This window comes from Eschrichtius robustus, chromosome 2 (genome assembly GCF_028021215.1).
Source record: "Eschrichtius robustus isolate mEscRob2 chromosome 2, mEscRob2.pri, whole genome shotgun sequence".
NCBI classification, from domain to species: Eukaryota; Metazoa; Chordata; class Mammalia; order Artiodactyla; family Eschrichtiidae; genus Eschrichtius; species Eschrichtius robustus.
The window spans coordinates 72,371,401-72,386,646 of record NC_090825.1 but is presented as its reverse complement, the minus strand read 5'-3'; the positions used below and the strand labels follow the sequence as shown (position 1 = coordinate 72,386,646).

Here is a 15,246-nt window from a genome sequence, read left to right as displayed (position 1 = left end):
ACCAACCAACTGAAGGAGAAAAACCATACGATCATCTCAATAGATGCAGAAAAAGCTTTTGACAAAATTCAACACCCATTTATGATAAAAACCCTCCAGAAAGCAGGCATAGAGGGAACTTACTTCAACATAATAAAGGCCATATATGACAAACCCACAGCCAACATCGTTCTCAATGGTGAAAAACTGAAACCATTTCCTCTAAGATCAAGAACAAGACAAGGTTGTCCACTCTCACCACTATTATTCAACATAGTTTTGGAAGTTTTAGCCACAGCAATCAGAGAAGAAAAAGAAATGAAAGGAATCCAAATCAGAAAAGAAGAAGTAAAGCTGTCACTGTTTGCAGATGACATGATACTATACATAGAGAATCCTAAAGATGCTACCAGAAAACTACTAGAGCTAATCAATGAATCTGGTAAAGTAGCAGGATACAAAATTAATGCACAGAAATCTCTTGCATTCCCATACACTAATGATGATGAAAAATCTGAAAGAGGAATTAAGGAAACACTCCCATTTACTACTGCAACAAAAAGAATAAAATACCTACCAATAAACCTACCTAAGGAGACAAAAGACCTGTATGCAGAAAACTGTAAGACACTGATGAAAGAAATTAAAGATGATACAAACAGATCGAGAGATATACCATGTTCTTCGATTGAAGAATCAACATTGTGAAAATGATTATACTACCCAAAGCAATCTACAGATTCAATGCAATCCCTATCAAACTACCAATGGCATTTTTCACAGAACTAGAACAAAAAATTTCACAATTTGTATGGAAACACAAAAGACCCCGAATAGCCAAAGCAATCTTGAGAAAGAAAAATGGAGCTGGAGGAATCAGGCTCCCTGACTTCAGACTATACAACAAAGCTACAGAAATCAAGAGAGTATGGTACTGGCACAAAAACAGAAATATAGATCAATGGAACAGGATAGAAAGCCCAGAGATAAACCCACACACCTATAGTCACCTTATTTTTGATAAAGGAGGCAAGAATATACAATGGAGAGAAGACAGCCTCTTCAATAAGTGGTGCTGGGAAAAATGGACAGTTACATGTAAAAGAATGAAATTAGAACACTCCCTAATATCATACACAAAAATAAACTCAAAATGGATTAAAGACCTAAGTGTAAAGCCAGACACTATCAAACTCTTAGAGGAAAACATAGGCAGAACACTCTATGACATACATCACAGCAAGATCCTTTCTAACCCACCTCCTAGAGAAATGGAAATAAAAACAAAAATAAACAAATGGGACCTAATGAAACTTCAAAGCTTTTGCACAGCAAAGGAAAACATAAACAAGATGAAAAGACAACCCTCAGAATGGGAGAAAATATTTGCAAATGAAGCAACTGATAAAGGATTAATCTCCAAAACATACAAGCAGCTCATGCAGCTGAATATCAGAAAAACAAACAACCCAATCCAAAAATGGGTAGAAGACCTAAATAGACATTCCTCCAAAGAAGATATACAGATTGCCAAAAAAACATGAAAGGATGCTCAACACCACTAATCATTAGAGAAATGCAAATCAAAACTACAATGACGTATCACCTCATACCAGTGAGAATGGCCATCATCAAAAAATCTACAACAATAAATGCTGGAGAGGGTGTGGAGAAAAGGGGACCGTCTTGCACTGTTGGTGGGAATGTAAGTTGATACAGCCACTATGGAGAAGAGTATGGCGGTTCCTTAAAAAACTAAAAATAGAACTACCATACGACCCAGCAATCCCACTACTGGGCATGTACCCTGAGAAAACCATACTTCAAAAAGTCATGTACCACAATGTTCATTGCACCTCTATTTACAATAGCCAGGACGTGGAAGCAACCTAAGTGTCCGTTGACAGATGTATGGATAAAGAAGTTGTGGCACATATAGACAATGGACTATTACTCAGCCATGAAAAGAAACGAAATTGAGTTATTTGTAGTGACGCAGATGGACCTAGAGTCTGTCATACAGAGCGAAGTAAGTCAGGAAGAGAAAAACAAATACCGTATGCTAACACATATATATATATGGAATCTAAAAAAAAAAAAAAAAATGGTTCTGAAGAACCTAGGGGTAGGACAGGAATAAAGACACAGATGTGGAGAATGGACTTGAGGACACGGGGAGGGGGAAGGGTAAGCTGGGACGAAGTGAGAGAGTGGTATGGACATATATACACTACCAAATGTGAAACTAATGGGAAGCTAATGGGAAGCAGCCACATAGCACAGGGAGAGCAGCTCGGTGCTTTGTGACCACCTAGAGGGGTGGGATAGGGAGGGTGGGAGGGAGACGCAAGAGGGAGGAGATATGGGGGTACATGTATATGTATAGTTGATTCACTTTGTTATAAAGTGGAAACTAACACACCACTGTAAAGCAATTACACTCCAATAAAGATGTTAAAAAAGAAAAATGATAGCGAAATATAACCGACTGCATTAAACAGAAATCATGAGTCCATACTGATAAATATATCAATGAAAAAATTGAAAGTTTGATGAGTAACAGGATATTTACATAAACTATCTCCCCCACAAAATATTTATTAATTACAAAGGAACAAAAGTACAGTAGAGAAGCCTGTCAGTCACCACCTAAACAGTGGTCTAAGTAAACATGGCAGTAAAGGGACAAAACAAAATCATGCGCCAACAGAAGGGATATAATTGGAACACAGAACTGCATCTATGAAATTCCTGCCAAGGATGCAAAGCCTGAATCTAATAATGAGGAACATCAAACAAACCAAAATGAAGGCCATTCAACAAAAGAACTGCCCTGTAATCTTCTATATTATAAAGGTCATGCAAGTCAAGGAAAGACTCTATTCCGGACTGAAGAGATTAAAGAGACACAGCAGTTAAATGCAATGCATAATTTAGGAAAGGATCATTTTTGCTAGAAAGGACATTGTTGGTTAAACTGGAGAAATCTGAATGGGGTCCGAGGCAGTAATTATATTAATGTTAACCTGATTTCAATGGTCACATTGTGGTTATGTAGTAAAATGTCCTAGTATATAGGAAAAAACACACTCGTGTATTCAGGGGTGATAGAGTATCATGTCTTCAACTTACTCTAAAAGATTAAGGAAAAAAATAACTCTATGTACTCTTAAAAGAATAAAATAAATACCAAAAGAAGCTATAATCCCTCTAATTTACTAAAGATGGGGTGAAAACATTCTCAGGACCCATATAATGGGGACAAAACATCCTGCTTCATTTATAGCATGGAGAAGATGGAATTTCCCCTCCTGCAAATTGTCATGCATTGTGGCTGTAGAGCCAAGTGGGCTCAAGTCACCCACAGAATGCAGCTTCCCAACCACTATGCCCAGCAGCCTGCTAGGAGGGAAGAGACTACAGATGCCCTAAGCCTTTGGATGACTAGAAAAGACTTAGGGTAGCTTTAGCTAAAAGATTTCTATTCCTCATATAATAATAACATAATTTTCTATGTGTGCTGTATTGTGAAAAAAGATTAAGAATAATGACGTAGAGTATACCAGGTACACGAAGTCTCAACACATATATTCCTCAGCCCTTCCCTCAAGAAAGCAATGAAATAAACAATTTTGCTCTTGAACAATCCCAGGTGACAGTTAAGTGCTTAATGTCATCTCATAAAAGCACTGAAACAACAGATCTGCCATAAATGTAATTTATTTACCTGTTGAATTAAAGAGGATTATATAAAAGGACTCATCTGTTTCTGGGACATCATCTTCATTAACGAATACAGATATGTTCTGCTCTCTACTTCCAACGGCAAAAACAAGCATTTCTCCTTTTTCAATGGGAACAAAGTCTCCCTCTCTGGCGGTAGCCTTCCCATCCATGGTAGCATATTGGACAGTGCAGGCAACATCAACAGATCCATTTCTGAGAACTATAAAGTCAGCAGTCTCACCTTCCCGAACCCTCACTACACGAGGTTCTGAAATATTCATAAAGAAAAGAAGAAACGTGTGAGCTTTTCTGATTCCATCTACATATTTTCAGATCACATATGTTTCTCCGTGCTCCCTACAAGAAATGACCTCCACTGTGTCTTTACTTAAAGACTCAGCTCTGATCCCAACGTCTACAAGAGGTCTCCTCTGATTACTTCTAGTCAATGGCCTTCCTCTTGCCTTGACTCTTATGGAACCCATTGCCTTCAACACCCAGTTTGTCATTAAATTACATACTATCTGGAATCCTCTGCCTACTGTTTCATACACTTTATTTTCAAATTTAGGCCATAAGTTCCTTGAGAATAGGCCCAGATATCTTAGGTTTTATTTTTGCCACTTCTTCTACAGGGTTAGTAGAAGACTGAACACAGGACTAACTCATTAAGTACATGTTAACTGAAGGTTAAAATATAAATCCATAATACTCAAGAGGTTTAAGTGTCCTACAGTTGTAAATTGAACAGCTTGCAAAAATGATTTAAGAAAGAATTAGATACCAGTAGATTACATACCAAATAAAACTAAAAGATGTCTCAGGTGGAAAAGACAGTTCTAAAGAAAGCATTAAAGTGGCAAAAATGGGGAAACCTTAATTTATACGTTAACTTATATGTCCATTAAATAATAGTAATTATAGTAAGTAACCATTCATTAAGTACAATACGCAGACCCTGAACTGGCTACACTGTGTACTGGAAGAGGTTATGTGGAAGAGTGTTCCCTTTTGCACAATGGAAAGAAAATACCTTGGAATTTAAAAGTGGGAGGAGAACAAAGCTAACAAAATAGTACTTCTTTTCTTTTCTTTTTCCTGCAGAAGATTCTTTAAAGTATTTGTGAAAATGTCAAAGAGATTGAATAATGATCATCCAAACAAATTATGAAATCCTATTTAAACAAGCAACAATTGTGCTTTATTGAAAATGTTCACTTAAAACAATTATTGAAAAAAAGTATTTTTATACGGTTCAAGAAAGATGTGAACTCACTCAAATAAGAAAGCAATACCACCTGCAAAATAAATGGGGTCATCGTTTCTTCTAATCCTCAGAGTTGCAGTAGTTTTATTTCCTATTTTAGCTCCTCCAGTGGCATTAAGTAGGATAATGGTAAATTCCTCCATTTCCTCTGGAATCTTTTGGAAAATGTTACACATGCTTTTAGTCAGGTGATTTGTATAAGTAATTCCACTACATATTCCTAAATTATTTTTATCTTTTTAAAAAAAGAGCTTTATTAATAACAGTACTAATGTTCGTTTCTACTTCTGAGGCAGAACCACTCTAAATTATTCAAGTAGGCCTCAGAATCCCTCAAAATTTTAATGTACATTCATCCAAACAGTCACTTTATTTTGACTCACTATAAAATTTAAGGGAAATAGAGATATTTTGCCTTATATAAGTTAAAAACAGAAATACTACATAGCTTAAGTTATTTCTATAAGAAAATGGGATATATATTGTTTTTAAGGAAAAACAATGGAACAGAAAAATAACTTTTTGACACAGAACAGAATTCATAATCATAACAAAAGCCCAGCTAGCTCTCAAAGGCCCCTTACAAACCTTACTTAAGTTTCACCGAAGTACAGCACAAAGACCTCATTCCCCTGTCCTAACAAGATGAGACTCCCCACATATCTGAGCCTATGTGGCTCCCCAGGGGGACACTGCTTCTCTTTCTCATCCATGTAAGCCGGTCTTCTCCAGATCCTAAAATGGAACAGTGTTGGAACTTTGTCTCTCGAGGCACAAGTGTGAAGGAAAGGAGACAGGTTTCCATACCTACTCGAAGCACAGTGTCCCTCAGAAAGGTCCACCCCATGGTTACTAACTTCTTTCTCTGCATTACCCTGAATCCACCATCCACCTGGTCCAACGTCCTGATTCTGAGGGTGCACCATAGGATACTTGGTAGATGGTGCCCTCATCCTCAAAGGGCCTAAGTACAAACCAAGTGCTTAACCTCTCTCACAAGTATGAATCCCTGATATTTGACACCTACGCAGTGTCACCAGCGACTGTCGGTTCTAAGAGTTAAAAATGCTTTCAGGGAAACCAAAAATAATATTTCTATTTTGGCTTAGAGCCAGACATTATCACATGAGTTCTTTACAGGGGTCCCCAACCCCCGGGCCACGGCAGCCTGTTAGGAACCGGGCCACACAGCAGGAGGTGAGCGGCAGGTGAGCGAGTGAAGCTTCAGCGGCCGCTCCCCATCGCTCACATTACCGTCTGAACCATCCCCCGCCCCCTGCCCCCCCCCCATCAGTGGAAAAATTGTCTTCCACAAAACCGGTCCCTGGTGCCAAAAAGGTTGGGGGCTGCTGCTTTATCACATACTCTCATGACAAAGTACATTACCAGATGTTTAATTATTTTAAAAAATAATTATTAAACAAAAAAAGAGAGAGTCATATGTGTAACATTTACCTCATCTGGAAGGGAGTAAATGGTGATATTTTTTGAAAATTCCTGATCTCCAAAGAAAATAGTCCCTTGAACAGGAAATACATCTTGTGTAAAGTCTGGACTAACCACCCATGATACATTAACATCACCAAAGTTGCCTCGATTTCTTATTACACCATAAACAGCTGTGAAATACAAATGGGTATAACATATATGAGCATATATTAAACAATTTTAAAATGATGAGTGAAGAAATTGTTCAAATAAAAGTAAAAATAAGCCCTCTTTTTAATAAAAACCAATTATTTCCTTAGCCCAGCCTCAAGGTATACATATAAATTAACCTAGTCTTACCTCTGTAGGTATACAATTGATAAAATAAATGGACTTGATCTTTTCTATCACAGTTTGCGATTTTAAAAGTCATTCAGCAAAAGGAGCAGAATGGTGACTACTTAGGTACACCTATCACAAAGTCCTATAAGGATATTTGTTAAGGGCAGCTAGAGGAAGCTGCATACTCAAAAGTGATTTTCTTACCCAGACAGACACGGCTCTAAAAATAACCTATCAATACATCTCATTTCGTGCCACTGCAGTAGTTCCCTAGCAGTAACTCTTAGTTTTTCCTATTTGACTCAACTCATTCTTTTGAGTGTTTGAGTTCTACCACATATGGTTAATTGAAATCAAAATATAACTGAAGTCATCATCACAATACTATGCAAGAAATAAAAATAGCAATATGATTTTTTAAAACACCAATTTCTGTACTACATATAATTTCTCAGCAGTTGGACAACTAAAAGTAACTATTTACTAAAGAAATAAACTAAAAATATGACTAATGTCTTCTTCAGTAAACAGTAATAGAATATAAAAAGTAGAATAAATTACCACTATAGGTATCGTCTCCTTTACTTTCATTTATCGTAACAATTAGATCATCAGAAACAAATTCTATAATCCCATGAGGATCATCATTTTTTAGAATCGTTATGTTGACAACTGTAGCACTTCCCAACTTGCTTTTCCATTCACCATGGCTGCTGAGGACCACCCAATAATGTTCATCCAACTAAAATGAACATGCCAAATTAGGAAAAATATAAAGTTGAAATTTTCAGGGGAAATAAGAATATATGTATTCAAGAATCAGTTTTTCACAAACATGCCACTCACTGAAAAAACAAAGCTGGTATTTTTTAATTTTTAACATCCTTCCATCAATTAAGAGAGACATCAGATATAAGTATACATTATTCAAAAAGGGAAAAGATAAACCATGATACTATATTAAAATTGTAAGAAGACTTAACCTTATCACTGATGATCTAGTCATTTAAACTAATAAGAGTAAATAAAATAAAATTAATGTAAAAGCTACATATGCAACGGTGTGCAAACATAATGGAACAATACCTGATTCCCGTAATATACAACTAAAACTTATTTCCTTTAAAAGAGTAATTTCACAGAAAAATTTCTTCAGTTCAAAACTGTATCACTGAAAGTTCAGTCAATACAGACTACATAAAATAAGGTTTAACATACATAAACCTAAAAGGAGATGAAAACTGATTACACACTGAACATTTCAGATTGTTTGGTATTGCTTTACGTAGGACAAACATGGACAATTCAAATTGGAATAAGTCTTACTTTGTTTTTTAAGCTTGTTTTTTTTAATTTTCCAAACATAAGCACTTCTCAATCTTTTCTTGCCCGCTTCCTTTCCTGTATCTCCTTGCCAATGTTCAAAATATTTATATTCATAATATACAAGGTACTATCAACTTTCCACAAAAGCACACAGAAAAAATAAAATCCCATACCTCTGGTATCCCATCCAATCTTGTTAGCAAGGTGATTATGATCTCCCTTTCCCCAGGTTTAAATTCCAGTACCCCTGTGTTCCCATAGAATTCATTGCTATCTCTTGGCTCTATTCGGTAGTGTAGAAACTGCTTAACAAGAGCTCCCCTGGAACGGATGATGTGGAGCTCTACAGATTCTCCTTCCTTAAAAAAATCCACAAAATTCAAAAAGATACATGCACCCCAATGTTCATAGCATTATTTATAATTGCCAAAATATGAAAGCAACCTAAGTGTTCATCAACAGGTGAATGAAGATGTGGTGTGTATATATATATATATACATATATATATAGATATATAGATATATATACAATGGAATACTACTCAGCCATTAAAAAGAACGAAATTTTGCCATTTGAAGCAACATGGATGACTTGGAGGGCATTATGCTGAATGAAGTAAGTCAGACAGAGAAAGACAAACACTGTATGTTATCACTTATACGTGGAATCTAAAAAGTACAACATACTAGTGAATATAACAAAAAAAAAAAAAATAAGCAGATTCAGATACAGGAACAAACTAGTGGTTACCTGTGCATGGAGGGGCAATAGAGAGGTGGGAGAGAGGAGGTACAAACTATTGGGTGTAGGACAGGCTCAAAGATATATAGTACAGCATGGGGAATACAGCCAATATTTTGTACTAACTGTAAACAGAAAGTAACCTTTCAAAACTGTATTTAAAAAAAAACAAAAGAATCACACACCCTGAATTTTGGACTGAATAGGTTTTGCATCACAACTTTAAGCAGTGTGTCTAAGGCTCAGCTAGAAATGCCAATGTGTCTCTTTTCACGTTTGTAAAATGTGAAATAGAGCACAGACCTCTTTAACACATTGTGAAGATTAAGGGCTGTGACTACAAAGTGCTTAGAACAGGGAATAGAATATAGAAGGCCCTCATTATATGTTATCTATATGATTATAACAATAATAGTGATGTGTTCTTGCCAGTAAAGTACCATATATAGGACAGGAAAAAAAAAGTCCATAAAAGTTTAAATCCTTCGAGATTGTTCTTTTGACGCTGTGAGTACAGAATAGATTGAAGTTTCTTTCATACTTACTTTTATAATATAGGGTCCTCTGGAAGCAGGAGAAAATTCAAAAATTCCCCCAGGATCATCATTTTCCAAAATAATTAGGTCACGGCTTGTATATCCAGATTTCAGCACTTGGTTTTCCACGTTGACCCTGGAGAAGTCAGAGGGGAAAAAGTCTTATAGGCTTTTTAAGTATTATAGACTACCTATAGTCTTACTTCTGAATTTTGAAGTCTTATTTTAAATATTTACAACACTTCAGATAATGAATATGAAGGTTATTAGGAGGTAAAATTTAAGTTGAATTTAAGTGTATTAAAATCACTTCAGATCAAAACCGTTTTACTGGTAACATTTATGGGAGAACTTCTATTTCTGAATTCATTGGTTCTTTCATATTTGACTGAAACCAAACACTGCATATGTACATTAAAAATACATTAATCAAAGGTTTAAATATATTTTATAAAGTAGTATCAAATTCACAGATTTGTTTCCAGTTTTAGAAAAAGTTAATTTGTAACATGTAGTTTAAAAATAATTTAAATAAAATTGTTTTAACTTTACATACACTTGAATTTCTTTTAAACAAAAAAAACTCATTGCATAAGATTATACTAACTGAATACAAGTTGGTTAACTGCTTGGACTAAAGCAAGACGCACTGACCAAAAATAAAATTGTGATTAGATTTTAGAAATATTTTGTGACCTTTAACATGATTCTATTCACCTTGATTTTAACCTCACGCATTTTCTTTTGTTTTATTACAAATAAAAAAAAAAACAAAAGAATAAAACCAAAGAAAATAATAAAACAAAAGAAAATGCGTGACATACATTAAAAAAAATGGAATAGAATAGATCTGAGATACGGGACATGCTATAGCAATTCCTATACAAATCTCAAAGGAATATATTAAACCAAGATGTTTTTTATTTCTGGTTTTTATGTTCAGTCTATAATTAGAATGATCAAAGGAACGAGGACTGTAAGGCTCTGAGGGTTTAAAAGCCAGCATACTCTTTGAGAATTCTCAATCCTGCAAGCTGTTCTAAACCCTTCCAAATGTCACTTTCTATTGAATCAAAAAGTACTGCCGATCAGACCTCAAAATTACAATGCAGTCACAATTAATATATAAAAAGGACAGCACACTTCCTGTGTAATAGAGAATCTGAATTAACATCCTTCCCCAGCTTTTGGAAATCTGACAGCCAGTACCTAGTATACTAGTGGCCACAGAAGATATAATCCAAATAATAAGATAGTTATCCTTTTTATATTATTAATGCAGTCATATTTTTTTCATAGCAAAATTTTTAATAGCAAATTTTCATAGCAAATTTGCCCATATTTCATTTACATTGATATTCTAATTAATTAAAATTTCCTATGTCCATATAAGCTAAGAGACAAAAAAAACACGATCAGAATGTGAAATATAAAAATCCATTCTGAGCATTAAACAAATGAATTTATTTTTAATGTGCTACCCTTTTGGAAAAAGGCAAATTTTTGCAAAGTTCTTTATACGACAACTGAGAGAATGTAGGCAAGAAATTGCTTAGATGCACTCAAAAACCAATGGAAGAGATGAGCGCCCTGCTTCTGAATTCTTTGTTAAACCACAAGATTCATAAAAGATGTTAAGTAAGAATCTCACAAGCAAAGGACACTAATTGTTCTCTTGGTTATATGTACACTATCAGGAAAGTTTAAATTTTTAAGTTCTTCAAAACATGGAATTACATAAATTCTCAAAAATTTTATCAGATATCTTAAATGCATTCATAATTTAAAACTCTTAATACAAAAAAAAAAAAACTTCATATAAGCTTATCATTAGAAGATAAAAGGACACACAAAGCATGCACAGGCAGGTGGACAAGCAAACTTTCTCAAGACTGGTGGTCATGCAGAACAGCAGCCTTGTCCAAAACATTGACTTGCAAAGCAAAATGTTGAATCACCAAAAACAAGACATTCTTTAGCACACTTACCCAAAATACACGACAAACCTTTCGGTTTCTACCCTGTCAACACAGAAAGAAGGGGGGGAGCGGGGCGGGCGGGGGTGGGGGGAGGGAAAGACAGAGACACTATTTGCCAGAATCTCACCAATACTGTTAGAAATGTGAATGGCAGGGTAAAAATAAAGCTAAAGAAAGCTCTCTTTTTTCCCTCCCCCCCGCACAAGCTAGTCATATTCACTTTAAGGGAACTCTGCACACTGGGTTCTTTGCTATTCACAAATGCTAGCAAAAGGTTCGGCAGTTCCCACTTAGGGAAGATGACCCCATGACCAGCCAGCACGTCAAGACCCATTGAAGACATTCCTTTCCAGGCCTGCTCCAAGGCGCTGGAGGCTGCCAAGCTCTGTGCATGCTCACAAAACCACAGCAGCTGAGCAAATTTCATTCAGCCCGACTTTTAATTACTTAGTAGCTTTAATTAGGTTTCAAAAAAATAAAATCCCACATCCTCAGATCTAAAGCCAGTTATTGTTTGAAAATATAAAAACTCTATCAGCAGAGAAATACATACCTTTCATCATTTGCATAGGAATATACGCAAGAAGCCAAAAGATATCACTGTATCTTTTAATTATGACAAATATTACTTAAATATAACTTCATATCAGGAAATCTAAACACTTTGCCAAATTCCCAATGTGCTGTATTTTTAAACAGCCTGGAGAAACATGTCAGAATGTAGAGTCCTAGTGCTTCATTTTTCAAGTCAAATAACACTATAAATAAGGAGTTGTATACTACATATATTACAATTTTTTCTGAAATAAATTGGCATAATAATATTGTTTCTGATTTGGTGAGAACTAAACAACAAAATATTTTTAATTAGTATGGTATTAAAAGCATCATAAATCATTCAGTACCAGGGCAACATTTATCTCTATTTAACTGAAATATAGAAAATTTTCATTTGAATTTGACATTAAAAGAAAATCGTAAATGCTATCACAATAAAGTGTTAATTATTTTTTGTTGCAATATTTTATTGTAACTTACTGTAATCACAGTAGCATTCATTCATTCTTTCATTTTAGTTTTGTTAAAAATTTGCAAAATTGAGACAGAGATTTTGACAAAATACGAGATTGTCACATTTATTTAATTAAATATGTCTTAGAACACTGAATTGTAATTTGTTCATGCACAACTGAGATAATTCAAGTATGCACTAGTTACTAATTGCATTAAAACATTTTAGTATAAATTTGAACTAATTTCTTCTGCTTGAAAACAGAGGAACCATCAATTTCTGAAATTCTCTGCCCCACGGTTTATACTTTCTTGTGTACTGCCTTAACCCAGAGGAAAGAGAGAAAAAATACTTTAAAATTATATTTAGTTACTTTCAAAGATTTACATGATAAGGTTGAAAATGACTATTTTGAAAGAATATGAAGAATAGTCACTTATGAACTTGCAGAGGTATAATGTAAATCATTCTTTAGACATTTAGTTCAGAGCAGAAACTCGCAGCTTAGCTGACAAAGTTTCTATAGATTGCTCCCTCTTTGGCTTATAATTGCTGTTCATTTTTCTTTAGTTTGTTTTTAAGACTGTCCACTGATTTAATAAGTACTCAAATCTAACTTAAGGAAAAAAAGCACACAAGTGAAAAAATAATAATTTTCAGTTTACATTTCATTACATTTCACCAATTTTTTCATCATATGAAATATCTTTCCTTAGGATTTAATGGAAAATATATATTAAAACCATAAGTCATTTAGACTGTGCGTGTGTGTGTGTGTGTATGTTGTATTTGGTTTTTGCTTTTTTTTTTTTTGTTTGCCTATTTTGTTTTGTTTTAATTTTTATGTTAAGAAAAAAGAAGAAAACACAATGTGGTACTGAAAGCACACAAAATGAACAGCAGACATTCAACAGATTTGTTCCCTATATTCTGAATTTTTCTTCCACATAAAAATAAAAACAACTACTCATAAGGTTTATAAAATGTGTTTACACAATACACCAACATAGAAAAACCTATAAGAGAATGAGAGTAAAATTTGGAGAGGACCAGGGGTTACATAAAATAATTATTACTACTTCAGTCCTGATTAAAACAGTATAAAATAACACGTATTGATTCACCTATGAATTTTATTGTTTCTAAAATAAAAATTTTGCAAAGCCCTCAAGTCACACATTAACCTTCTCTAATATGTATCAACTTTAATATAGAGACCTGTAGTAGATAAGCTTGGTTTCAATTTTTTAAATTAACATCAATTAAGCACAGTAGTTTTTTATTTTTGGAATTTTCTGAATTGCTGAAAAAAATTTCTCTTTGAGAGATTGTGATATTTTCTTGATATAAATTACTTACTGAGAAATGTTAACTAAATCCCTATTATTACTTAAAAATACCCCTTAAATTTGTATTATTTTTTATTCTCTGGAAAATTAGTATTATTTAATGTTAAATTCCATGTAAAAAAGAGAATTTCATTATATGAAGATTAACACTTTCTTTTTACTCACTCAAAAAAGCTCTAATCCTCTGCCCTGATGAAAATGAAGCCAGCAGAGATGTTTGCCTAACCTAACATTTTGGATTTGCTGCTGCCTATTTTTTGAACATAGCAACATATTAGCTATGCTTAAGATGTATCTAATACCTTCCATAAATTCTCTATGTAATGTTTCTTCATGATAAATAGCAGGGTAAGAGTTCACTATGTTATAAAAGTCTAACCAGAAGCCATCAACAAACAGCAGAAAAGTCAGAAGAAGGTCAGCATGATGTTATCTAGTTAGGTTTTTTCTTTTTACTTTATGTGGAGAAAAGAATTAAAACAAGAAACAAAATTATTTGTGAACATATAAATGTCACTAAACATTACCTAAATGGGTTATTACCTGTCTAGAGAAAGTGTTACCGTCTCATTCATTTCCGGTATGTCATCAGCTTTGACAGTAATGTTGATTGTTGTGTTACTTTGCCCAGATAAAAACACAACAGAGCCATTAAAGGGTCCTATATCGTCCAGGGTCACTGCTTTTGAATTAAAGCCAGAGGGCTTCAAACTCCAATAGACAGTAGCCTGGCCATCAGTTCCATCCCGATGTAAGGGAATGCATACCTTATAAAAAGAAGAAAACAGCACAAGTTCTTCTGAAATACATGCTCACAAATTACATATGCTTTTCAGCTAGTGCATACACTTGTTATATGAATATGTTTATGTATTGTGCATAGAGAAGTGAACAATTAAAATGATATTAAAAGCACAATTGAACAAGCTTCTCTTTAAGTATGACGGTAATTTCAGATTTGACTATTTTATATTAGTTTTTGCTAATCAAATTTCCCTAAATCTCCCCCACCCAAAAACACGCCTAACCTGGGATTTGTCTTAATAAAAAGACTTCATTTTAAAAGCCAAAGAACCATGAAAAACACAGAACAATGGATAAAGAATAAATTTCCATCAGAGGTTCTCGGAAAAAAAGAATTAATTTAATATCACAATACAAACTGAAAAATAAGCTTTTGTGACTAAATCTGGGAAGTACACAGTTACGTCAAATGCATCCTAACGTGATAGGGGGCAAAATAAGAAAATAATAATACAAATAAGAAATGTTTCTAACCAACACAACAAATGCAGCAGAAACAAAATCAGATGCTCAAATCATGGCTCTGGGTTACCCTGGGCAAGTTACTTAACCTCTCTGACCTCAATTTCCACATGTGAAATGAAGCTCGTGGTTGCCTATTTTGCAAGTTCCTGGTGAAGATTAAAGTGTCTCTCCATAGCATGAGCTAAATAAATGGAAACTATTGTAATAATGCTGAAACAAATTGTATTTGGTAGTTTTATTTAAGTGCAGCACACTTTAAATATGTATAAGAAAAGGATCACTGAAGATCAT

At 34.3% G+C, this 15,246-nt stretch overlaps 1 protein-coding gene across 1 annotated transcript in view; it reads right to left on the bottom strand.

Moving 5' to 3' along the window:
* The window catches only part of ADGRV1 (adhesion G protein-coupled receptor V1), a 542,977-nt gene that overhangs the window by 490,519 nt on the left and 37,212 nt on the right, over nucleotides 1-15,246 (bottom strand). The window contains exons 12-18 of the mRNA XM_068534844.1: nucleotides 14,230-14,453; nucleotides 9,356-9,482; nucleotides 8,242-8,427; nucleotides 7,304-7,484; nucleotides 6,428-6,591; nucleotides 5,004-5,127; nucleotides 3,707-3,973 (exon numbers count right to left, since the gene is read on the bottom strand). Of these exons, the coding sequence (XP_068390945.1) occupies nucleotides 3,707-3,973; nucleotides 5,004-5,127; nucleotides 6,428-6,591; nucleotides 7,304-7,484; nucleotides 8,242-8,427; nucleotides 9,356-9,482; nucleotides 14,230-14,453 (1,273 nt within the window). The remainder of the gene's footprint in view (nucleotides 1-3,706; nucleotides 3,974-5,003; nucleotides 5,128-6,427; nucleotides 6,592-7,303; nucleotides 7,485-8,241; nucleotides 8,428-9,355; nucleotides 9,483-14,229; nucleotides 14,454-15,246) is intronic.